This window comes from Sylvia atricapilla, chromosome 6 (genome assembly GCF_009819655.1).
Source record: "Sylvia atricapilla isolate bSylAtr1 chromosome 6, bSylAtr1.pri, whole genome shotgun sequence".
NCBI lineage: Eukaryota > Metazoa > Chordata > Aves > Passeriformes > Sylviidae > Sylvia > Sylvia atricapilla.
Window position 1 is genome coordinate 4,734,750 of NC_089145.1, and position 25,954 is coordinate 4,760,703.

At 40.8% G+C, this 25,954-nt stretch overlaps 1 protein-coding gene across 1 annotated transcript in view; it reads left to right on the forward strand.

Moving 5' to 3' along the window:
* MPPED2 (metallophosphoesterase domain containing 2) overlaps positions 1 to 25,954 on the forward strand; it is a 103,922-nt gene that overhangs the window by 31,459 nt on the left and 46,509 nt on the right. The window contains exon 3 of the mRNA XM_066320514.1: positions 6,014 to 6,195. Coding sequence (XP_066176611.1) covers positions 6,014 to 6,195 — 182 coding nt within the window. The remainder of the gene's footprint in view (positions 1 to 6,013; positions 6,196 to 25,954) is intronic.

Here is a 25,954-nt window from a genome sequence, read left to right on the forward strand (position 1 = left end):
GTATGAATTCAAAGAAAGAAAAACCTGAAGATATAGAAAATATATTGCTTTTGTTTTCCCATTTCAAAAAAATTGTCTTCCATTGCCTTAGCTGAGGAGGGAGGACTAACAGCACTAAGAAACAAGCTTTTAAAAGTTTTTGCAGAAAATACTTGTATTTTAAGGCTAAAATAAACATGCCAAGTGAATTGGCTCTTTGAAGAAATATTTTGTTTGTAAATTTTGAGAATAGGAGTAGCAAGAAGAGTAGGAAGTTATACAAGAGGAAACTAAACTGTAAATAAATACAATGAGAAATATTCACAGGAAGTATGAGTAGGATGCTTTTTGAAAGCTAGTTGTATAGATATGTTTTAAATATGGAGTAATTACTAGATAGGATGTCTCCAAGTGACTCCCAAAACAAAGTGCAGCAACACACATGGATTTTATATGGCACACAGACTTGAAGTCTGTGCTTAAATGGATGTATAATGAATACTTACTTAGATGTCATAAAAAATAAACCCACCAATTCAGTCACAGCTATACCCAGTGGAGTAATTATTGAGATGAAAAGGCAGCATATGATGTGACACAATCTAGGAAGGACATGGGCCCGTATGTCACAGGACTATTCATGCATCTGAAGAGCCCAGGAGCAGTAAAATGACGTGGTTTTCTGTGCTGCCTGCTGACTTGTTCACCCGTAGCAATGCCAGCAGAACCAGCCTGCAGAGTGGTGGGCTGGAAGCAGGAGTAATGCTGAATTGAGCTGTGGGGACTGGGGCTGGAGGAAGGATTTTCAGTGTTAATGTTTTGTTCAGCGTAGGTGCTGCATTCAACTGAGCGATGTACTCAGTGTTAGGGCCTGGATGTTTTTCCTGGCTTAATGTTTAAGATTTTTATTCCATCTTCAAGGATGAATTGGTTTCTTGGGAATCCCTCTCTAAGAGGGAATTTGGAGTCTGCATGTCTCAAAGCCTGAGAGAGCAGGGCAATGAACAGTCTGGGGGGTTTGGCTCTCCAGCCACAGGCATTCCCAGGGACTGGCTAACCCAGCCCAAGGCCTTTATTTTCAGCATTCGAACTCACCCATGCCAAATTCTCCTTTTCAATCCAAACTGACTCCTTTCAGGAGCATGGGGCCTGTGTGTTTCCTGAGTTTTTTGCAGCAGGGTCCCAGTGTGGTGTGCCTGCAGCTGTGTCTGTAGGAGGGCTGCACTGCCCTGCCTGTCTCAGAGGAGCTTTCCAACGCTGCTGATTTATAGGACATCGTTAGGAGTAACTGGTGTAGGCTGGGGCTGAAACACACAGTTAACATGTCTGTTCCCTGGCAAGACATCCTAAATCAAGTCCTTTGCTCCTGTGCATGAGAAAGGTGCTCCTCTTTTGGTTGTTCCTGAATTCAGCCCCCACTACCTGTTCAAAGCCCCTCGATACTGTCTGTGTCGCTCATTCTTGCTTCTTTAATCTCTCTCTTTTAAAGCCGTGGTGAGGTTTGGTGGCTGGTGGGTGAGGACAGGGTACAACTGCAGGATGGAGCACTCGAGGGAGCAGCACTCAGCCCTGACCTACACGGCTCCACTGCCTTGGAAGTGCTCTGGTGATTGGGTAGGGTGGGGTGACACCTGAGCAAGTGCTGAGTGATACCTGAGCAAGCCAAATCAGGGCCTGGGTCATGCTCTCTTTTCATGCAGCATTGAGGAGCTGCAGATTGGAGAGACTCTAAATGGGAACCGCTGGCGGTAAGGGCAGTTTAGTAAAGCCAAGTACTTATCTGATAAACAGGCTTCTTCTAGAAGTGTATGAAGGTTACATTGTCCCTTCCGATTCCTAAACCTGTGTCATAAGTGCATTAAATGTGGCAGATCTTACATTACTGTCATGATCTCACAAAGCAGTCATTGCTCAACTGCCTTATGGGATTTCATTCTGGGTCTTACGTAAACTTTTTAAAAAACAGCCAAGTTCCTGATTTTCTAAGGTGCAACATATCTTATGTTGTTTTCTATTTCCTGATCACTGTATTAACCCTATGTTCATACATTCATATATTTAAATGTATGAACATTTAAATTATTCTGAAATATCTCTTACTGCATTTTTCCATGAGCATGCTGCTCCAAATGCAGTAATCAAATAATCTGTAAAGTGTTTCAGTCTGCCGCATCAAGAAGACTGAAAAAAATGAAGTATTGGTGGTGATGGAGAGCGTCAGTTATCTGGATGCACTGTTTTTGGAGCAAAGGTAAAGAATAAGTTGAATTTCTTAGATGTGTGCCCTGATTAGGCGGAATGGTGGTGGACAGTGCTGAAATAATTATTTTGTCTGCTGCTGAACTGCAGTAAGGCTCAGATGCATAACTGTCACAGAAGTTTTAGCAATGCCACTGTGAAACCCCCAGCTGCTGGTTTGTGGGTAGATCAGAGCCCAGGAAGAGTGGCTGATGCTCACAGCCCAGAACCTGCTGGTGAGCAGTGTGTCACCAGGAGCTCTCAAAGGGCAGTGCCTTGCCTTCAGAGTCCAATCCTCTCGGGATTTGGCAGTGGGAAAGGAGACTCTTACACTGCTGTTTGCCATGCTGTAGCTGTGGATGAAAAGAAATCTTGAGCCTTTAGGACTGGCAATAACACCACTTCTGTTAAGTTTCTGTTGAAGGACTGTTTTGAGTAAGATAAATTGATGGACTGAACATAATAACCTTCAGTATCTCACTTCCAAATACTTAGTAGGCAAGCACTACTGAATAAGAGAAGGAAGCTAAGACGCAGAAAAAAGGTTACTTGGCAACATCATAGTGTTTGTAAAGGAGAGAAAGAAGGGTCAGGGACTTAATGAATTTTGATTATAGACTTTTCTGTTAGTAAGTCATTGCATGAATAGAAAAATCCTAAAGCAGGTGGCAGTGTCATACTCTAATAGGGGTTGCCTGAAGCAGAACAGGGTTTGTTTGGCTGCAAACTGCAGAGAATAGCAAAAGCATGGCTTCTGTGTACAAACAAAATTGGACTCCCCAGGGCAGGCAGTGCTGGTCATAGCTCAAGCAGAGATATTCTGAACAAGTTCTGTGGTGGTGATATGAAAGCTGGTGTACATTTTGTGTGCGTGTGCTGTCTGGAATAAACACGTTTGGAGGTAGGGAAATGTTGGTTTGGGGACCCCCATATTTTGGAAGGAAAACACCATGTAGAAAAGCACTATGGCCTCTGACTGCAGTTCTGCCCAGCTTGCCAGTGCAAATTCAATGAGTAAATTAATTTTTCTCTGAAATAATGACCTTATTAATTTCAGACCCTTACTGAGGAAAAAGAAATCCATTGATTGCTGGAATTTTGCCATGGGTTTCTGCAGTGCTAACCAGTTGCATGGCTCAGGTGATTGTACCTGGTGCTTTGGGTGGAGCAGGAGGTACAATAAAACCCCCCCAAAAGAGTTCTCTACCAAGTTCTCTTCTCTCCAGTCCAGCTGGCAGTAGAATCTGTTTTTAAAGTGAACGTCATCTTTGAGAGCCTGAATTTTGCAAATTAATTCAGTGGCCCATGGCAACAAGGTGTGGTACTTTTATGGTAAATACAGCTTGATTGGAAAGAGCTAATCATGGTACCTAGGAAAATTCAGTCTAACAAATATCTCCCCCCCACTAATATTTTAGCTGTGAATATTCTAACAAATATAATAAATAATTAATATAGTATAATTTAAAAATTCTAGCAAAATTAAATTCTAACTCAATAAAATCTTGTTAGTAAGCGCATTCACAGGGACAGTTTTCCACTGGAGGCCAGGACATACCCATATGGGGTCTGATTTCAGGAACCACTCTAAAATTCTCCAGAGCAGGGAACTGATTTCCACCCTGGAGCATGCTTCTGGTCTTTCCCACCTATGCAGAGAGCTGAAGTTCAAGGCACTGGCAGAAGTTTTTACACAGTTCAGTGTATAGTGAAAACTAGATGCTAATTTAGTTTACAGTTCAGTAAACAAAAGTAATACTTCAAAAGTCAGTATTTTCCTAAGGTTTGTGCTTTATTTTTTATTGCTGGTCATACATCTCATTATAACTGTGGGGATTTAGGACAAACAAATGCACAGTGATGTCTACTGCTTTTTCTTTTCAGTGTGGAGAGCAAAACTAATAAGACCTGTTTAATTTTATTTTTACTTTCAGGCACCGATTTTTGAATTCCTGTTTGTCCAAATAAGTCTTAGAACAGCATTATTTTGGGTGCTTTAAAGTAGCTGGAGCTTGGTTTCACTAGCCTGATAATTTGAGACATAAGTGGACTATTATTCTGACATAACTCCTAAATACCTCAACATTTCTAGCTGAAGCTAAGCTCTAACCATGATCAAAGTGGCACATCAATGGAGTGAGTTGAGGTTTTGTGGAATTGGGATGGGATTTTCTGTGGCACTAATCCAGATGCTGGGCTATTCAAGTGTTGAGCAAATCAAATTATGGTATCTCTGCAGAGAAATAATTGCTATTCCAAAGTAGGCAATGGGTTGCCTTTTGTATTTAATTTATTCTGTTGCAAATTAGGGCTTCTAACCACTAAGTATGCATAAAACATTTTTCTTACCTGTTTTTTTTTTCTCTATTCTGCTTAGGAAAAAGAAAAAAAAAGTCACCAAAAACCAAATGACCACACTTCATGATGGGTCACTTGTAGTTGATAAGATCAAATTACTCAGTGTAACTTGCAAATAACCAATTGATCTAGATTTTTCACATCATTTTTCACATCATTGGCTATAGAAAAGGAAAAATTATATGTGGTTGCTTAGTGTGATAGCACATCAGTTCCTGACTTTATAGATTCTGGGAAGATGAGCTCAGGATTTTGTATGAGTTTAGGAAGTTATCACTAGACTTGGTTCTGCAGTTTCCAGCCTTCATCAAAGCACTCCTGAATGTACTTTATTGTGTGTAAGCAAATACTCTGTGCTGGAATCTGCAGGAGTATTGTCCTGGTTTAGAGCAGATTTGGGAGAAAACCTGTCAGTGGGGTCCCTCTAGAAAGCAAATTGAAGTGGCCCCTCCCTCGAGCGGTCCAGGACAAAATTTCCATAGAGAAAAGTGGGAAAAACTGCTTATTCACCAAGCAAAGTGTTCACAAGCATAAAAAAATACAAATAATATGAATCAATAAAACCTCTTGCCATTCTGATGAGAGATGGCACAATTCAGAAAGTCCTTGCTGTGAATTGAAGCTCGGCTCAGTCTCTGATCAGCTCCTCTGGTGCTGGAAGATGCCATCCTGGGCCCCAGTGGGTCAAAGGTGCAGCTCCCAGTGCTCTTCTGGGCTTTCAGTCCACAGCAGGTTTAAACAGTCCTAAGAAAAGGACAAAAACTGTCCAGGGAGCTTCTCTACTTCAGCTAGCTAAAAGCAACAAAAAGCACAGGAGAGTTCTGCTGTCTGTCCGTGCTGCAGGCAACACCGTGCAGGAGCAGAATGTGGAGGAGTCAGGCAATTTTCTCAAAACAAACCCAGCGCTTCTCTTTTCCCCCCCTTTGCTCTCAAGAACCTGTCTGAAAGGTACAGAACAAAATATCCAACAGAAACAGAACAGACAGTTGGGGATACAAGCATCATAAAGCCACCCTAGGACAAGTATATATGTCCTTGGACAAAAGCAGCTGCTCAGCTCAGGTGAGAGCCTGTTCCTGGCCCACCTGTGAGACCTGTTATTTCATGGCCCCTGTACCTGCTCATGTGTAAGGCACAGCATGTAAAACATCTGAATTCAAAGCCTCCTAAATGCATTTTTTTCCAGTGTTTAAGTACACTTTAGTATCAGAAAGTGGCTGTGTCTTGTGTATATTTTTGATCTTCCTTTCCTTACCAGGTAAGTTTGGAAGCAGCACTGTGGGCCCTCCTGGGTTTTTGACAGTGTTGTTGCAGAGCACGGTGCGTGTCAGTGGATGTGTGGATGCTTTTGTGGAGAGAGATGTGTGCTGATATGTGAAATAATGGATGTGAGGGTTTTAACCTCGTGACTGTGACGAGATCTTTGTGTCTGCTTTAGGGTCGACCCTATCCCATATGACACTCCGAAACCAGCGGGCCACACGCGCTTTGTCTGCGTCTCAGACACGCACTCCAGGACAGATGGCATCCAGATGCCTTACGGGGACATCCTTCTTCACACGGGCGATTTCACCGAGCTGGGACTGCCCTCGGAGGTCAAGAAGTTTAATGACTGGTTAGGTAAGGAATTACTGCGTTTTGGTGACCCCAATTAACCTCTCCTGTCCAAGTGTCAGTCACTGCCTCCTAATTGAATTAGGGCGCTCGACAATCTCCCCCCACCCTTACCTCACTCGTCCTCATGTGATGTGCTGTTTCTAGCCTCAATATAATTCTGTTAATTAAGACAAATTTAGAGACTTTGCTGTATTTCTGCGCTACCTTGGGGAAAAGATTCTGTCATTGCACGACAAGGACTGTGTGGCCCTCTGGGAGTGCTGAGGAGGTGGTGGCACCTCGCAGACAGGACACAGTGTCCCATTAGTGGATGCTGGGGGGTTTTGTATCCACAGCCAAAACTGCTGCTCACTGTATTTTGGGTTCACTAGAACTCAAAGCAGCGCTGCAAGTTACAGCACGATTGGAAATGATGAAAGTCCTTCTTCCCACAGTACAGCCTGACAGAATCAATAATACTGTTTGGAAGAGGAGAATTTTTGGGGGATGATAATCACATGCTTGCCCCTTTGAGTTGGAGTACTGGCATTTTAACTTTGATCACGGGCAGTCAGCATCTCTTTGGTAGAATTCCTTTCATATTCTGCTGTATTTGACAGCAGTGCCCTGACAGCACATTGATAGAATAGAGGGCAATTAAATAGCAACAGCAGAAAACCACACCGAAGGAGGGGAACTTGTGCAGGAAGCTCCTGTTGTAAATGCTGCTGGCAGGCTGGTTGTGCACTGCCAGGTGACCTCTTACTCTAGAAATACCCAGAGCTGAAGGTGACTTGAGCAGCTGATTTTCAAAAAACATTAGAATGAATTTATAACATTATATATAAAAAATTTCAAAGCATAGCTTTGTCATCAGGTTTTATTGCGGTCTCTCTCGCCGGCTGTGTGGTGGCAGCATCTCTATGTGCTTTTGATGGAATCATTTTTTGCATTGGAGTTCCTTGGCTGACCCTTCAAGAGATACATGTAAGGAGTATTTGGATTTACAAAAGAAATCTTAAATAGAAGAAATTCTACATTGTGTGCCTTGACATCATCCTTCTTTGCGTTTTCTTCATGCTCTTCTTTTTACCTGACCTCCTCTGATTTCCACAGCCCTATTTTTATGAGTGTTTTTCCTGCTGTGCGCTTGGGACTGGGGCTTTCTAATCATATCACTGTAACTTAGCTTTATTGTTCTTATTTCCAGAAAGTGATACTAGAGCTGACGGGCTCAAAATGATCCTTTTTCTGGCCATGTAATTGCAGCTCCAGAAGAGGAATTGCCTTTTGGAGAGCACAGATCTCCCTGAGTGCATTGCTAAGAGCAGTGTCTGGCCACCTGAGTTCCTCTTTGGCCCTTGAGTAATTCCACAGATGCTGTTTTGGTACAGCCAGAGCCTGTGGCCAGTATTTGAAAACACTCAGCGCTGCAGAAAGCCAACCCAAATAATCTGCCAGGGTGCTTTCAGCCTTCTCTGGGGAATCTTGCAGTGTTGGCAGCCACTGGGCATTCCTTGTATCTAACAGGGGGTTCATGATGATGTTATTTTAGCACACGGGTCCTTGGCTTAACACTTCCAGCAGAAGAATTATAACCCTTTGAATAGGTTGTGTTCCAGCCTCAGTAATTTTCTAGGGGGCTTTCTTAGCGTATATACATAATTCTTGTAGAAGGCAGTCTAGTATTTATCTGAGAAAGCAGATTTTGCAGTCAGTTTCACTGAAACTGGGAGCTTTAACTGTGTGAGGGCCTGCTGGCTTTTGCCTCAGGCTTTCAGATTTCAGATATGGAGAAATATTTTTATTACATGCAGAGCATCCCCTTGCATTTTCTCATAGGTGTGTGACAATACCAGTTATGAGGTTCCTGGCACAGGGTGAGACAGCAAATTGTGGGAATGTTGGTGAATACTTGCTTCAGTGCATTCTCACCAGGAATCAAAACACCAAGAATCAAAACACAAACCAAAAAGTCAAGCATGTCCTTTTGCCTCTCTTTTCCGACTCCTGTCTGCAAAATGTGTTAATTGTCTTTTACCATTTACTGTGTTATTATTTACTGTGTGTATTGTGAAGATTTGATACTTTCAGGGATGTGAGGTAATGATGTGCAGTAGTTAAAAAAATTACATACCAGTGGCAGGCAGGAGCAAGCAGGATTCCTTTTGCTTCCTCAGTAGCATCTTTTTTCACCATAGCTGGTTAGAACTTTATTCCAAAGCTACACACTGAGAACTGCTATCAAATACAAGGTGATCCTTATAGCAGAATGTTCTCCTGTCTTTCATGGGTCTGGTTTTCTCCACTGGCAATTTTGTTCTGTGAATCTGCAGTGAAGACAAGGCATCTGTATCATTTATGTCATGAGGGAGCCAGATCAAAGCTGAGTTTCCTTCTGCACCTTATCTTACCTACCCTGCTAAAAACCAGGGTCTTGCCTCCATTAGAATTATATCATGGGATAACTAAAACCCAATAACTGTCCATAATTTTTCCTGGCAGTAAAGCCAAGGGGAAAGTTAAAAGATGATTGTTCTGAGCTCCTGCCTTGCTTGTACTTCATTGGACATTACATATGCCAGAGTTACACAGGGCTGAGAGCATTTAAAAACAGAGCTTAAAGCTCTTCAGTTTTATATTTTTTGAGTCTTGCATCCCTCTGCAACAATTTGGGTCTTTCACCTGGGAAAAAATGTTCAGCATCTTGTCTGTCCATTTCATTAACACTCATTCTTCTTCTTTGTCTGCACAGCCAAGCCATGGCACTTGCTTTTCACACTCTTCTTTCCCACTCTTCCAAGTTCTCAACCCTTCTTTCAACTTTTGCTAGTTAAATGCTTTTTCCCTTTGGCTGTTACATTTTCATTATTGGTTTTGCATGGAAGTCATCTGGGCTTATACATTGAATAGCCTCTGTGGTCACTTAGTGATTACATGCACTGGCTGAGGTAATTTATTCACTTTGTTTTGGTGTGAACATGTCCCTCGGGTCTTGTAACTGCTGTAATCGCTTGACCTTAGGGACTATTAAATGCTTTAAACACAGTTATTTTAAATTTATAATTGTTTTCATTAAAAATCTCTTATACCAACTTAACTAATTTTGCAGTAAACACAGCATTACGTGCTGAGGAAGAATTGAAATGTTATTCTCTGCCATATATATTTTTTACCGAGTGTTTCAACTTAGTATTATTATCTCTGTTCATATTTTTCCCATCCATTCTCATTCAGTCATATATGTGAAATGAAATAAAGGAATATTTAATTATAGCTCTGTCTTCATAGTGCAATATTTCCTTTTCTGGGTGATGGGAAGTGATTGACTAACTCATAAGAACTGAAGAGAAAGCAAAGATAAATCCAGGCAGAGAGATTTTTAATGAGTTGATATGTTTATTTTGTTCAGTTACTCTGGGCCTGATTGTGCAAATCCTCGCTGATGTGAATAATTCGAATTCAGTTCAGAAATTCGTCTCAAACAAGCCATTTTGTACTTTTTTGTTTAGTGATTATATCACACTGTGTTCATTTTTTGATTCTGGTTGGTTTGTTTTTCCCCTCGTGCAAGGTTTCCATTATAAAGAACATTACTGCACAAGCTAGGCAAAATCTTGCCGTGGTACACTTGGATAAATTCAGTAGGTGATCTAACTGCTGGTTATTGTCTGTGGAGCTGAAAGCTGAATTTAGCTAGGTTTTCCCTGAGCTGCTCTAGGATTTAGCAACTTGACTGTCTCATGTTTTTTAAGTCTTGATTTGTTCTGAATATTTACTTCATTTAATTTCTTTGGGATTATGACTGTGAAAACTTTGTGAATGGTTTTGTGGCCGAATACATATGGGTTTGTACAGAGCAAATATTTCTTTACCTGTAATATGTGCTTGCCTCTAGTGTAAACATTGTTCCTAGAGCTTAAAAAAAAAAAATCAGCTTTTTTTTTTTTTTTTTCTGTGCTGTAGTTCCTTGATCATATTATTCGAAGTGAGAAGAAAAGAATGATAATATAATTTTAATTTAGAGGTTTTCTTGTTATGCTCTGCATATGTGGATGTGGTCCTCAGCAAAATATTGTCAATTATTTTAAAGTTCATTTTTGTGTGATGATTAGTAATTGAAAATAGCAGCATCACCTTGGAATTGCTGGTTGTTATGTGGAATCGATGACAAAATGTAAATGTGGTGTTGCTCTCAGAACTATGGACAGACACTTGGTTCCAGTCTACACTTAAATTTATGCATTAATGCTGTGAAAATTTGAAATTATATTCAAAACTGTTAAGCCAGACACCTGCCAGAATGTGTTTGATATTGAAGATAGCATAATTTAATTTGAAAAAAAAAAAAAATGAACCATACCAGAATAGTATAATAGTAAGATCAAGCTTTTTTCTTATCACTGTTTAAAAATGCAGGGTCACATTCCACTTTTATCCTTCCTCAGTCTCTCTGCTCTGGCTTAGTTATCAGGCTTCATCTCCTCTCCAGGCATGGCTCATTTAGGGTTTAGAGAAAGTGTGTTGCTTTTACTAATGTACACTGAGAACAGTTTCAGTGTGATGAAGTGTCTGGTCTTGAGGGCTTTTGCTCTGTAAAAGTATATTTCTGCTGTGAATTATTTTGGTGTCTGCCATCACTCTGTTTTATAAGAAACCAAACGGGTAAGTTCTCAATTTCTCCACATTCAGAGGGGTATTAGCTCCAAGTGTTCTGGGGTAATTTAGAACCAGAAGGAAGCTTGTGAATATTTTAAAGTTAAATTATGGCAATAAAAACAAATCTCTTCCTTTTTTATAAATTGATTTATTTCTGATTTGTGTTTTTGCCATCTGGAGCGTATTTTGAACTCTGCATTGCTCTAGTTATTATAGCTGGAATGAATAATTGACAAAACATAAAATACCATTTTGATGAACAAAATTCTGAGCACTTGAAAAAAAAATCCCATTCATTGCAAGTGAAAGAAAATGCTGAGGTAGCTTTAATCTTGTAAGTATGTGTGAGTTTTGCACAGCTGTTCTGGGAGAGAGGGGAGCAACTCCCTGGAAAATGTGTTAGTCCAGTTTTGGAAACAGCTCTGTCTTCTGTGATGGGCCTGGTGAGGAGCTTCCCAAGGCTTCAGACACTGGGATGGGATGGAGATAGTTTTAGAGATTGAGCTGGTGCTGAGAACTTGTGGGTTTTTTACTGATTTAGCAGTTCTCTGGGTTATGTATCGCACTCTGTCTTTACCATAAAGTTTAAAAAGACTTCTTCCTAGTTTATTTAGGGTTTATTACCATATTACTACTTAAGAATATTTCCTTTGCTTTTGTTCTGACTCCTACTGTGTTTAATGTCATGGTTAAATTCCCATTTGTACTTCGTTTTCAATTCCTCTATGACTTGTCTGAATCAATAATCAGTGCTCAGCTTTTATTTCCATATACCTTTTTGTGATATATTATTACTAGTTTTTATCTTTGTTTTTTTCTTCTCAAAGGAATACAAAAATAGTTTGAGTGTTTCATTTTATTATATTTCCACAGTAGTGTGAAAATACGATCATATTGATTTTTGGTAATGGCTCCATAATTTTTCTTGATGTTGCAATCCATAGTGCAATGTGAAAACAAAAGTGGGAAAAAGTACAAAATTCTCCTTTTGTGCCATAGTTATTATAAATGTTTCTTCATATTTATCCTCTGCTCTGAGTCAGATGCTTTGTGGGAAGCAGAACCCCAAAAGTATAACTTAGAAGGTAAAATAGAAGCAATTGGATAAAATGAATGTTGAGGTAGCAAAATTTCCACTGACTAAAATGGACTTTATGCCTGAGGAGCAGTGTAAGATCATTCATATCTGATCAGTTCTTTTTTGTTCTGCTCTTGTTATTCCTGGCAATTCTTCATGAAGAGATTTCTCAAAAATCTATTTTTGCTATCTCCTAATGGTCTACAGAGAAATGGAGGGGTTTTAAACTGTGTTTGCTACTAAAGTGTAAAATTCTCTTTACAAATTGCCACGGACAGTCAAACCAGATATAGAGGTGTTATTTGACAACCATTGGAAAACTTGGCTCAGGTAAAAGGTGCTTTCAAAGAGAATAATGTTCTGGAGTGGGTGGCTCTTTATAAGTTTAAACTAATATATTCATTTGGTAATTTTCAATGAAAGAAAGGAGCCAGTGAGCTCTGCAAAGTATTGCACAATTCTTGAATGGATTTTCAATCACAATAATTGCTTGGTCATTTCTTGGATCTCTTTCCCTGGGCTGCTCATGTTGTCTTAGAAGGGAGGAAGGGATGATCAGGTTTCTTATAACAAGCTATAACCAAACCAGATTTATAAAAACCCCCAAATAATTCTCCCTTTCAATTCCACCTTTCCCCCAAATCCACTTTGAAAACAGAAAAGAGATTTATGGTTGCTGTGTTGACCAAGCATGAAACAACTAATGCCACTCAAATAGAAACTTTTGTCGGCATTTTCATCCAATTCTTCCTCCTGTGCTGCTGCCACAGCCACATACTGTAATGAGAGTGATTTCAGTGGAGAGCAGTCGAAGGATGGATTCTTCGTACACCATCAGTTTATTTCTTCACTTGCAAATTTAATGGTGCATCAAAAATACAAAGTGCAAAAATAGTTCTCTGCTACGTTTTCACACCATGCAGACCGTATTAACAATAGCTAATTAAAGTAAGTCTTTCTGTCAGTAGAGCATCACATTCCAAGCTGGAAAGAACAATGGTTTCGGGGTGGAGGAGTTGCTGTGAGCAAAGAGGGGCTGGGGAGAAAGCACTGCAGATTTTAGTATAATGTGTAGTGTTCAAAGAAATTTTATTTCATCATAAAGATTAGCAGGCTGTGTAATTCAATTTAAGGCTGGTTGGCAGTGTTCTGTCTATTACAAAGCCTTTTCTTTTTTTTTTTTTTTTTTTTTTTTATTGCCACTATTTTTTTATGTTGTGTGTGACTACAAAACCTAGTAGACAGCAAGAAGGATCTTTGGGTTTTGTACTACCCACCCACCTTTTTCTGTTCCATTCTGCAAGCTAGGAAATATGTGAGGTTATCTTAAAGCAGTCTATCAGTGAAATACAATCCTGGATTTTTTTTTTTTGGCTTGTGTATTTTTCTTTTTTTTTGTGGCCCAACAGCCACTGAAAGTGAAGACCTGCTAAAAATGTTCGATTGAGGGCGTTGAATCAAGCTTAAAACTCAAATGCTAGCATTTATTCACACTGGTTGTGGACATTACTGTGCCATAGAAAAGCAACATGCAGCAATTTATGGTAATGCAAGACTGGCAGACCTTTATCTTACAGTAATTGCCTATACTAGGGGTCTAATAAATGTTCCAAAAATTACTGGCTTCTTTTTTTCTTCAAGAAAAACAGAGAGCTGCTTATTGCTGGCTATAACCAGCCTGTGTAGCTTGTTCATTAACCCTCTTGCTGCAGTGGGCTGAGTGTTTGAGCTTGGGCAAATCTTGCATCGGAACGACGTGTTTTGGCACAGAAGGGCTGTGGAAGAGAGACCACATCTCCCATCCATGCCTGTCATGCCTGCTGGGTGATCTTCAAGCCTTAGTTGCCTGTATTTAGGGACTCTGTTGGTTTTGGGGGGAAGATGTTATAGTTGTGGGCACCACTGGAGAAAAGGAAGAGGAGAAGCCCTTGACTTTGGTTTTCTTTGTCTGGGCACGGCAGTGAGTTGTGGCACCTGCTCTGTAGGGTGGCTACAAGACCAGCAGGAGCATCTTCAGCTCTGGAGTGCCTCACTTCACCGAGCTGTTCTGGTCTCTTTTGCCATCCTGCGCCCCAGCTGAGGGGTGACAGTCACCAGACCCTCTCTGGTGACTGATGGTGCCTTAGTGGAGAAGGAAGAAAGCAGCACACCAGGGGACAGCCGTGTGTGGAGAGAGGCTGTGGAAAGCCAACACAGGAGAGCAAAATAACATCAAACTGGGGGCGGGATGGAGGCTATAAAGAAGGGGGAGACAAATGAGAGCAAGGGGATATAAAGTACTGGACTGGCTCTTTTTCACCTGCTTTTTCCAGAGCTTCGTCTGTTCTCGAGTTAATAGAATTAAGAAATGAGAGCTCGGGAACACCCTGTACTTTAAATTTCCTGTAATTTTTGGTAAGTGAACCATGAAGACTCAGAATTATGTGCATCTTTTCTAATGAGCCAGAAGCTTTCCCATTACAGGGGAGGCTGAGTATAAGAGTGCAGTAGCTCCTTTTCTCTTGAATGTTGCCATTACATTTTTTTTTTTTTGGTGTAACCAGCCAACACAAAGGGTTCTTAGTTTAAAACAAGGCTGCAAATGATAAAAAATTACCCACATGTCCTTACTTTTCCCTGAGCTGCTCTCCCCCATATGTTGCTCTGAAGGCTCCCTGCTCCCTCAGCAGCACTTGGCATTTGCTGTCACTACTGAGGGAAGAGCAGAAAAGCTGCAAGGCAGACACAAAGTTTGCTGCAGCTTTGTGCAGGAAATGTCTCCTGAGCATGGCAGGGGAGGAATTTGCTCTTTCTGCTCTCCTCTGACCTTGCTGCAAGTTTCAGTGGTCACTAAGAATAAAATAACGCAGCTGTAGCCATACTTGTGGTCCTGAAAAGTAAAGGTCCTGGACTGATGTCCCCTCATACAACCCTGTGCAAAGTAATCCACACTGTACAGAAGTCAGTCCCCATTTGTTGGCTCCTTGCTGAAAGTTACAGTCCTGTGCCATTAGCTGCAGTGGGGAAGGCAGGAGGGGATCCCCTGCTGTGGTGGGCACCCAGGCTGGGTGCAGGGAGGAAGGAAAAGCCTCTGCTCTGGTGTTGGAAGGGCTCTGGCACTGGAGTGAGTTACCAGAGTGTGGCCAGTCAGAGTGGGAGCAATACAGCTATTCCTAAACTCCTGCTTCTGTGAGACCAGCTGTGAAAACAGGGATGCTTGCCCGTGAGGTGAGAGGGCAAAACCTTAGCAGAGAGGAGAATAAATAAGGAATAAATTGTTACCGTTGTCTTAAGTGACTGAAATAGCTGCTCTCTGAATGCTTTGTCCTAATGACTGGCTCTGATTCACTGTAGTTGTCGCGCTATTCAGCAAAACTTAGTCTGCGTATCGTGGCTTTTTACAGCAGGTTTCTCATCCCATTTTTTGTTTCAAAGGCTAGAAAAGATGGCTGAAATGGATAAGAGTGGCCCTACTCTAGAAAGCACACAAAGTGAAAAAACTGCAAATTTTTTCAACAATTACCCATAGCTTTTAATAACAGAGAAATACTTATTCGTGGACCAGAATTCTCCGTGTCCTTCTCTGCACAAAAGTACGGATGCTGCATCACACAGGTTTTCAAGCACCTTGTGAAAATGTTGCTGTAAATTCAAATGCACAATGATCAATCGAAATCTCACACATTCATTTAACTTGATTTAAAAACATTTCACTCCTAAGTTCGTGGCTTACAGTTATCCTTACTGAAGAGCAGTGATGGCAGCAGCAAAGGGCCGATCTCCTTGTAGCAAGGGCAGGAAACATCAATAGTTTTACCTGAATTCTGTCACAAATAAAAGCATGCAAACTCTCTATTGCAGAATGGAGTTTACTTTACCTACACTGTTTTGCATTTTTCCTGTTTTGTCCTGCCTTTAGAAGGACAGTTAGGAGGTATTTTGGCACAGAGCTTTCTGCAATGAAATTCAAAGATTTGGATTCTTAAAAAGAACTTCAGTGTGAGATCGAACGGTCTGCTCTGAGGTCCTGGGATGCTATAACATAAATTACAACTAATAAACTGGCAATTCAAATTCTGCAAAGCCAGTAGAAAAGAGAGAGGTGGCAAGAAACAGTAGCAGGGGTAAGGCAGAGAGCTCAGAAATCACTGGCACCAGTGTCCATAATTAGCACTCTAAACCTTTCTCAGGCTTGAAGCATCCTTATCTCTCCTTTTAGTGTTTGTGCCTGTGCTTAAACTCATGAGGAAGGGATCTGTGCCCTCCTGGTTGGGGAATTCTGGATGGCCAGGAAAAAAAGCCTGCAGAAGAGGAATTCAGCTCCTTGTAATAACATCATACAGCTAGAGTGGTTTGGTTGTCTCTCTTAGCAGCTAAGAAACCTCTCTGTGAGCTGGGTTATTAAAAGGAATTTCCTTACGGGGCTCAGGAGATTCCTGGTATCCAAGTTCATCTTGAAAGACTATAATGGATAGTTTAGCTTTATTCAGAATAATATATTTAAACATGGGATTCAGAAAAGAGTGCTGGAGGTTCCTAAAGATGTGCCTGAGTATTTCAGTTGACTGTAGTTTCTGTTTGCATTCTCTGTGCACTTTCTCTTTGTATTCTATGCTCCATAAAGAGTTCAGAAAAGGACCATGGAGGTGGTTCTGGAGCAGAGCACTATCCATGCTGTCATTTGGATATTGGACTCTAGAAGTGCAGCTCAGCTCAAGCTTTCCATTTCTGCCCTTCCAGCGTAGAAAAGGAAGACGCAATTCCCAGCAAGCATCAGCATTGCCGTGTGAAAATGTGTTTAAAACTACCTTTGGATATCAAACTTGCTTCTTACACTTTCATGTTTACAAATAAAAGCACAAGCCTTGATCACAGGGTAAAAATCTCAAAAGCAGCTAATTGCTTTAGCACACTGGAGAATGTTACATTCTCAGAGTTATTAAAAAGCTGTCGTCCTGCTTTTAGGCAGTGGTTCATGCTTTTAAAGCCTTTGGGATATTTAAAAAAAAAAAAACCCACTTTATTTTATTTCTTCTCTTTATTTTCCTTGTGATTATTCTTGCTATCCCTGCTTTTATCTTTCCTCTTGCCATTATGGATATTTATCCACTTAACACTGGTTCTGATAGTTGGTTAATTATGAACCCCAGTATGTTTTCTAGTTTACCAACAATACACTCAAAAATCATAATTTTTTAAGCAAGGATTTCGCTTCCAGGTATAAAATCAAGAAGTTGTGTAGAATATAACGCATCATAGAAAGAAAATAGGTTTCAGAAATTTCTTGTTTGTGTATTTTGAGATTTTTCTTTGCATAAGAAATGCTCTGAACCCCTTCCTGGGATACAGAAAAAAAGGAGATATCTAAAGGGATTTTTTTTTAGAAGTACTGACTGAGTTCTACCAGGCTGCAAGACAGAGAAAGGGGATTTCCTATTGCTTTGTGCATTTGTAAGTCTCATGAACTTTATTCTAAAAATGAGAAAACAAAAAATGGGAACTAGCTCAAAGACTTGGGAAACAGGGAAAATGTTTGTATGTCATATGTTTCCCTGGTCAGTGCATTTATCTGTTCAGAGTGAGGCAGGAGGGAAGATACTGGCAGGATCCTGGTAGGGGCATGAGCCTTGATCACTCCTGTGGGCAGAAAGGGAAGTTCTACCCCTTGTTTCAAGGTCTCTGTCAATAAGGTAGAAGAATTTAGGGCAGAATCTAGATCTGGGTCCTGCACTCGTAGTTTCCGTTTCCTTCACTAAGTAGTAAAGAACTCAAGCCTTGTTTCTCTTTTAAATAAAGATTTCACTTTTTCTGGAAAATCTTGTCTTTAGCTTTCCCTGGCCTTTTGCAGTGTGAAAATCCATGTGCATTAAAATACCAAGACATTGTCTGTGATAATTATGATTAGCTTAATTACTTTCTGTATAATTGTTTCTCAAAATGACCTCCTTTTTGGTGGCTTTTATTCACTTATTTTAGGGGGAAAGAGAAAAAGACTTAATTGGAATTGTAGATTATAGAGATAAAGGGTATGCTATGGGAAATAGGTCCAGATCTGTTTGTGTCAGGCAGTGGAAGTTGGTTTTTATATTCCTAAGATTCATGGAGAAAAATAAATTGATACAGTCTGTGTGCGCACAAGGTAATATCAACAACCAATATATTATTTCAAAATCTGGTGAATTTCTTTATGGAGGATTAGGTTATATAGTGTGGGGGGCTCTGAAAAGAAAATAGAATTGTGTATTGATGCCTTTAGAAATATTATTCGAGGGCAATAAAATGTTCTCTGAAATTCCCTCCTGAGTGGAGAAAATGGAGTTTGTTTGCAGTAATTGCATTTTCTAGCATTTGCTTTCGCGCTTTGCAATATGAGTTAAGCCAATTGGAACCTGTGATTTTGTTTTGCTTATTGGCAAAAGTACCATGTAAATTGATCTGTGATGCATTTAGAGAGAATGCTTTGAAAATTTTGAAAGAGAGATGCCTTTCTCTTCTTAGATTTAGATAGTATTAGGGTTCATTTTTATGTTTTAGCCTAATGTAATAGTAACCAAAAATGTTTCTTTTTAATTAAGTGTAAATTAAGTCCAAGAAGGACATTTCTACATAGCCCTACTGGCACTGTCAAGGCAGAGCTTCAGTTCCTGCTCTCAGCCTTAGTATTTGGAGGTCAAGGTCGCAGCCATTTGAAACCACACAATGTGCTGAAATTAGCCTAAAATTTGTCAGCCCTGGCTCGCTGAGATCTTGATTGCAAGAGAAAAATCAGAAGTTCAGTTGGACAAAACAGAATGTATTTCTGTGGATGTACAGTACACATGCCCTGCAGATCCTGAACTGCAGGGAGTTACTGCAAGGGTCTCTGTTACTGTAAATACAGGGTAATTCAGTTTGGGGAAGCACCCTTCAGCTCTGCCAGACAAAAGATGTTCTCGCCTGAAAATCTCTTATAATTTTCGAAGTGAGTGCCATTTCCCTTAAAGGATCCCTTAGAAGGGGCATGTGGCACCAGCACAGACCTGGGAGTCCTTTAGGTATTATTTTGCTATGGGAAAGGGGAGAGGAGCAGGAACTACCATTAATGCAAGAAGCACTTGTGAAAATATGAAGGGACAGACAAGGCTATTGGGATTTCTAGGTAGGGTGATGTCTCAGAATTTGCTAAATTTAAAGAGAAACTTAACAGCTGCCAGCTCCTTTGATTTTAAGTTACGTGATTTTTTTTTCCTCTTGAAAGCTCAATCTTTTAGGTTGCATAATTAAAAGCCTGAAAAGAAAGCCTTTCCAGGGACTAGCAGGCAATCTGTGCTGCTTGCGTTTCAGATTTCATAATTTTAAAGTCAATTTGGGGGGGACTTTTTACACCTAAAGTTGGCAGTGCTGTGAGCTGCAAAATCTGGAAGCTTTTTTTTTTTTTTTTTTTTTTTTTTTTTTTGTGCTTTTTAGGTTAGACCGAACAAAAACTTCAGATTCCGTTTCAAAACAAAGGAATGTCATGTATTAATTGTTTAAGCTTCAGTTAAGCTTTCCATGTTTCAAAGAAAAAAAAGAGGTGTTTCAATAACAGAACAACAGTAGCCCAGTGAAGTTCAAAACAAGCTGGAGATCAAAACCCAGGACAAGTTATGAATAATGCTAAGGAAGCCAAGGAACACTGAAGGGAAACAAAAGCTTGTCGCTTATGCAGTGCTCCGTTTTTGATTTCAACAGGCAGGAGGAAGGTATTAATCACAAACAGTTACAATTAGAATAATGTTCTGGTTGAGACATAAAGACATAAAGGCAAGGAATTGTTACCAATGCGTGGTCACAGCAGACCTGTAGTCCAGGAGGTCCTGCCCTGCCGCAGGGTTCCTGCTGCGCGTGGGGATGCTTTGGCTCAGTGTTGGGCAGAATTCACTCTGTTTCCTCGCGGAAGAGAAGAGGAGTGGAAGCACTTTGGTGTGAGGCAGCACTGATGCTGCAGCATGAGCCTCCTGTGCAGTGCCTGTGGTCCCTGGGGACGGGCCCTGTGTCCCTTGGCACTGCTCAGCTGACTTAGAGGCGCTGAGGTGACAGTCACTCAGTGCTCCCTTGCTTTCGTGGGTTTAGGGCTCAACCTCAGCATTGCTGTAACGTAGTTTTTTGTGTTTAATGTTTCTTAGACTTGGTTTTCCATTGCCAGCATGGAAGAAATCCTAATGCATGAGTTTCAGAGGAGAAGGTAGCAGACTCTGAACCTGCTGTGTGGCTCGATCCGCAAGTGTGAGTATTAACGCTGGAGCTGTCAGGCCTTGTGAAAATTAATGAAGCCTGACGCTTACAGAGGGAAAGGTCAGAGGCAGAGCTTGCACTTACCTAACATTTCTGTTTTGTTGTGTCTAACAGTGTTTTCAACAAAGGGGAGCTTTAATGTACAAGCTTTGGATTTATCACAGGAATTCAAGGGTCTCAGCCTTTGCTTCTCCCTGTGCTGCGATCTGATGTTTTCTTTGCATAAAGGCAAAACAGTTACATTTTCACTCGTCCTCTCTTCTTGCTGTCTTGCCTGTGTGTGTTTTGCCTTTATTTTTTCTTCTCCAAAACTGGAGGGAAAAAAAAGAAGAGAAAAAAAAAGAGGCATCTGAACTGATGGTGGAATACTTTTCACCAGGAAGATTTTGAGAGATCTTGCACTTCAGTTCTCTGTACTGTTTTAGAAGCATGCTCTGTTTTTGTGCATGTTCTGCTTCTTACTTGCTGCCCTTTTTTTTATTTTTGTTGTTGTTGTTGTTGCTTTAAATTGTTTTATTGTGTAGGTTTCTACAGACACAGGGAGCTAAACTGCACAGAAATTCAAGGGCCATGTTTTCAGCCAGTATGTTGGTTGATACCAGTTTGAGCTGTTCTGTTGAGGACATTTCTGAAGGCTCACTTGATTAAAACAGCCAAAATATTTTCATGGTCAGTTGGTCAGTCTCATCTGAGAAAAGATGCTTTTCTTACCCGGTTTTGGATCTCAATACCTGAAGTGGGCTGTTGATGGGATATCTTATCCTGTGGAAGTTTGAGTCTTTATAACTGTACTTACGCAGTCTAACTCACTTATTGCTGCTGGAGGAGAAATAGCAGCCTTTGAGCTATTCTGTCGTTGTTTGAAAAGCTGAGAAGAGCCTCTTTGTGTTGCTACCTGTGCTGTAAGTCTGGGAAGAGAGAGTGACCGTGGCCCTGTGATGCCAAGGGCTTTCCATGAGAGTCCTCTTTAGGAAGAGTTGCAGAGCTGCTGGCCAGAGGTGGGCTGTGCTGGTTGCCCTCAGCAGCTGCAGCTGTAGGGACTGGAAGTCTCTAGGATCAAACCAAAATCTGCTCCTGTCTTTATCCCTGGACGTGTATGGGGTTGGTTATAGGGGAATGCTCCGTGACCAGGTTTGCGCTTTTGGGGCGTATTCGATATGCCATAAATTTGAGGTGATTCACTGGCACGCACGTCTCTCTCGTACAGTTTTCCCTCTTTTTGAGGGGACTAAGATTTATACTTCAAGGCTTCTCAGCCTGTTTCTCAGCATATGGCCAAAGGGTTTATGAGGCTATGAAGCAGGCATGAAAAAAGCTTCATGCTTCATGGAAGTGTTGTGTGGTTTGATTAGTTAATGCATGCGTATGCATATTCAGAGCTTTGCATCCAAAGCACTTTCATATCATTTGTGTGTAAATACAGGTTTCTGCCATTCTATGGACAGCTAGTATCACATTATTTCTTATTCCCCTACTTCCCTGTGGGGTTTGCAGGTAACAGCAGTCAAAAAATAATGTGGTTTTCTATTTTCATAGGGACTCAGCAGTTAATGTTCACTGCCAGGCACACTCCTTTTCATCTGTGGGAGCTTTACAGAACTTGGGTTGTATGACTAAATTGTACTCATATGAAGCATGCTATTAAAATGGGAATGGTTGTTCAACACATTAAGGCTTCCTAGGATCCAAGTGCTTGAGGTGAACTTAAAGAATCCCACTGAAACAACTACTTACGTAGGCTAAAAAAACCCCCAACCCCCTCACCCCCAAGCTTCCTCTCTTGTCCCATGTAATAGACACATTTAAAGTCAGTCTGTTGTTCAGCTGACACTTGGAGTGGTGTAAGTGGTTGCAGTCAGAAACAGAAGATCTGCCTTAGCAGCATTCACAGACCCCCACTCCGTTTTTGCTACATCATTTTTCATCTGGGTCAGTGTCCTGATCCACTCTGCTCTGTGCCAACCAAATCCCTGTGTTGGCAGGAAGGTGTCATGGCACAGGAGTAAAGATGAACCATTGGGGGACAAAGGTACTGTAGCTTGAGGGTTGACTTGTTAGACCAGAAGTCACAGGAATTTTCTGAGTCTCCTAGATTAATGCATTTCCTGTAAACAATGCCATTTGTTTACAAGTCACTCAGAGATAACTATTGTTGCCTTTGTTTGAGCAAGAGTGGTACTGACCTTTTGGTTTCCAGAAGAGAACAACTTGTCTAACTGCAGCATTTTCTTGATCAATGATTACACTGTGCCCTTGCTTGTACTGTTGAGAGCAGATATTGAAAAACATCTTGACCAAAATAATAGATATATTTTGAAGATACACATATGCACACCCTGTGTGTGTGTGTGTGTATACGCATAAATATGGGTTTCAAATACTCCAGTATAAGTGACTCTACTTCACAGACTTAGGTCATTTTTTGCCCTGGTCGTTTTTGGTAGTTGTAATTTTAGCCTTTTGATCTCACCTGTTAAGCATTTAAATATTTTAAATAAACTCAGTTACACTTTTTCTTGGAAAAGGATTCTTCTAATTGTTTTCCAGAGCTGCAATATAAATTAGAATGAATGATGTTACTGATGCATAATGGAAGATTTGGTGGTTAGGAAATCAGACTAATAAACACCAAATGTGGCTAACAAAGATTTAGTGAAGGGAAGTGAGGAAAAAGCCTTTCAACCTGTGTGTTGTGCTGTACAGGCAGCACTGATGCAGATACACAGAGATTAATCTGGTCAAGATAAAACTAAATTACCATGGAGTAGGAGATTTTTGAAGATGACTGTTCATGTTTCCATATTAAACACAAGGTCAACAGATTATAGACAAAGGGCAGGTCTGCCAAAAGAGAACACGCCAAAATATTTCAGAAATGATATCAGAGAGAGTGGGTGTTGCACAATGCCACAGGGCTTTTTCAAGAAGGAAAAACCAGAATGTGATGAATAAACAGCCAATCTGATTGCAGGTAATTTATTACTGTGATTAGTTCTATATAGTCTTTCCTCAGGGAAGAGAGAAGAATTGAATGAGACTTCCTCTTGCTGCTGCCCTGACTTTTGATGTGTTTGCCTTTTGAGGGGTGATGCTGCTCATGGCAAGCTCCTGAGCCAGCACCAGAGGATGAGAACCAAAAGTGAGAGCTGATGACCTGGGGGCCCTGGGTGGGGAGCAAAGCCAGGCCTTAGGACCCTTTCTGTGGCAGATATTACAGTGGGCACAAACACAGAGCCCAGGGCTCCTGGTGTGGCTGCTGGAGGAGGGCACCTGGGTTGGTGGCTGTCACACCCGCAGCCAGCGCGGGTTCCTCCCAGCTCCTGGGCACAGGGGTGCAGCACCACTGAGCCAGAGCTCAGGGCTGGGGGCTGATCAGCTTGGGTGGGTCCCTGTGGGGGCTCTTCTCCAGGGCCATTCCTTGGGTCTGGTGTTAGTTTTTGTTGATGGGGCCGTGTCATGGGTTCCCTGGCAGCAGTGGGGAGAGGCTGTTCCCTGCCAGTGCCCCCCCAGGGCATCCTCTCAGGAAATGAACAAGTGGAGCATCTCCTTAGTCCTAAAAATATCAACAGCAAGAAATACTGTCTGGGTTTCCCCTACAGATTTCGGGGGTTTATACAACATGTATAATATTACATTTATATGCTTTAATAATTGCTGATGCCACCGTTAGTTTGCTTTTGCGTGTCCTGTGTGTGTTCAAAGTAAGGTCTTATTTTTAAGATGTCAAGTTAAAAAAATATTGAGCAAAAATGCTCTGGGCTTAATTAGGCATAATATCAGCAAAATGTGCTGGTTTTCAAGTCTATCAAAATAAATGAGAGTGTCAAGCTTGGACATGTATCAAGTAAGATGAAGAGTTTTCTATGTTAAAACAGGTAAATGCTGATAACTTTGCAGAAATCTTTTTTAAGAAGAATTTTAACTTCTCCGTCCTACTTCTCTGAGAATAGTATCACACCTAGCTTGTTTCGGGGGATTGATGGTTATGACAAGTGTATCAAATTTCATGCTGGTGGTATCTTTTATATTTCCTGGGAGAAGAGAAAATAGCAATTTTATCTTGTGCCCAGGAGTCACAGAGAGCAGGAATTGTAGGTACATGCCACACAGAGTTTTTAAATAAAAATGCATTGCAGAGCAGCACGCAGTAGAGATGGAGAAGGGGAGGAAAGTGGGAAAGGAGTGAGTAAAAAACTGTAGAGGAGCATTTATTGCATCTCCCCAGCTTTTATTCTAATGCAGCACCACAGAGAATTATGAATATGTATTTTGTTCAGAAGTGAGGTGTCTGGTATCGATGAAAAACATAGTCTGCTTGGTTTTTTCAAGGCATTTGTAGCTTTTTGGGTTTCTGTCCGGAATTAACTGATTTTGCAGAGATGATGTTTGCACACATACCTTGCATAATTCCTGTTTCTGTGCTGTAGATATTGAAAAAGCAGAGGGTTTTGACTGGTTCCCCTGTAAGTCTTATTTAGGGGAAAAGTTAATCTTGTTGTATATACTTCATATAGCTTTACTCCGAGACTTACTTGAAAAAAAGAACCCAAGCCCAAACAGTTTTGTTATAAATGTGGAGAAGCCAATTAAAAATAACAGAATTTATTTAACAAATTAAAAAGACAATTAAAAAAACCCAAACAATAAAAACCCAATTAAAAAGCCACAATAAAATTGGACAACATCAATCGAATGTTGGGTGGGCAGAGTGACAGTAACAACGGTACCGTCCAACCTCAACCACACACCCTATGTCCTGGTGTAAGGGGTTTTATACGGTTTATTTGTCCTGAGGCTAAGTCCATTGAAAGTCCAAATATTGATGTATCTCTTTATTTCCAAGCGAGGTCTTGTCAGAGGTTCCCGTTAAGTGTGAGAAGGCTTGATAGTCTTCCTGGATCTCGTCTTTGGGGTGCTGATTTGGTCATCCTCCAGGATCCTCTATCAAGATTTGCATCAGATGTCAGCAGCTGTGAAGTGGAGGCCCATCCTTGATGAATGGACCATCTCCAGTCCGGCCATGTCATTTCTGTTGCAAATGTTGTGGTTTCGTGGCTTGCACCACAGGTCTTGGAATCTTTTAATAAACCAAATCTTTGATACACGAATTTATACATTACATTTACCACAGTTTCAAAAGTTAAAAGACAAGTTTTAAACTAGCAAAGCCACTTCCATTTGGGAGAACTGTACTCACCAGAAATGTGTAATATCTGATTCTGTCTTCCCTGGGACAGATGTTGTGAGTTCCAGAACGGGAAGGTGAACCCATAGATTTCTACATACATTTTGCTGCCTTTATTTAAAAAAAAATCAAACAAAGACGAACTGTACAAAAATCCCCATAACAAACCCAGCCACTTCTAAATGATTATTGATAATTAAATACCAAAATGAAGGATGAGGTATGAGACTAAGAAATTAGGCTTATTGGGAAGGCAGTAGCAGTTAGCTTTGATGCAATCTTATGAGTGGTTTTTGGCAAGTCACAGTGGGACAGATTTTGTAAAAGAGCCTAACTTCTGTGAAGACACCACGGTGTGGGACTGTATTTTTAAGGGAGCTCAGCACCCAGTATGTTTATTTGGAAGATCTGGCACTGATTGCTGATACCAAGTGCTTGAAAATCTGTTCTGAACTCAAAAATCTGCCTCTGTGAGCATGATCCATGCCTCCTTCCAAACAATGGTATTAGCTCCCCTGAACTGAGGGGAGCAAACATATAATTCTTTATTTCTGACTCTGTTGGTAAATGAATTTACCGGATTTTTCTTTTTCCTAGTTTGTGTTATTTGGCTGAGTTTTGTGGTTGCT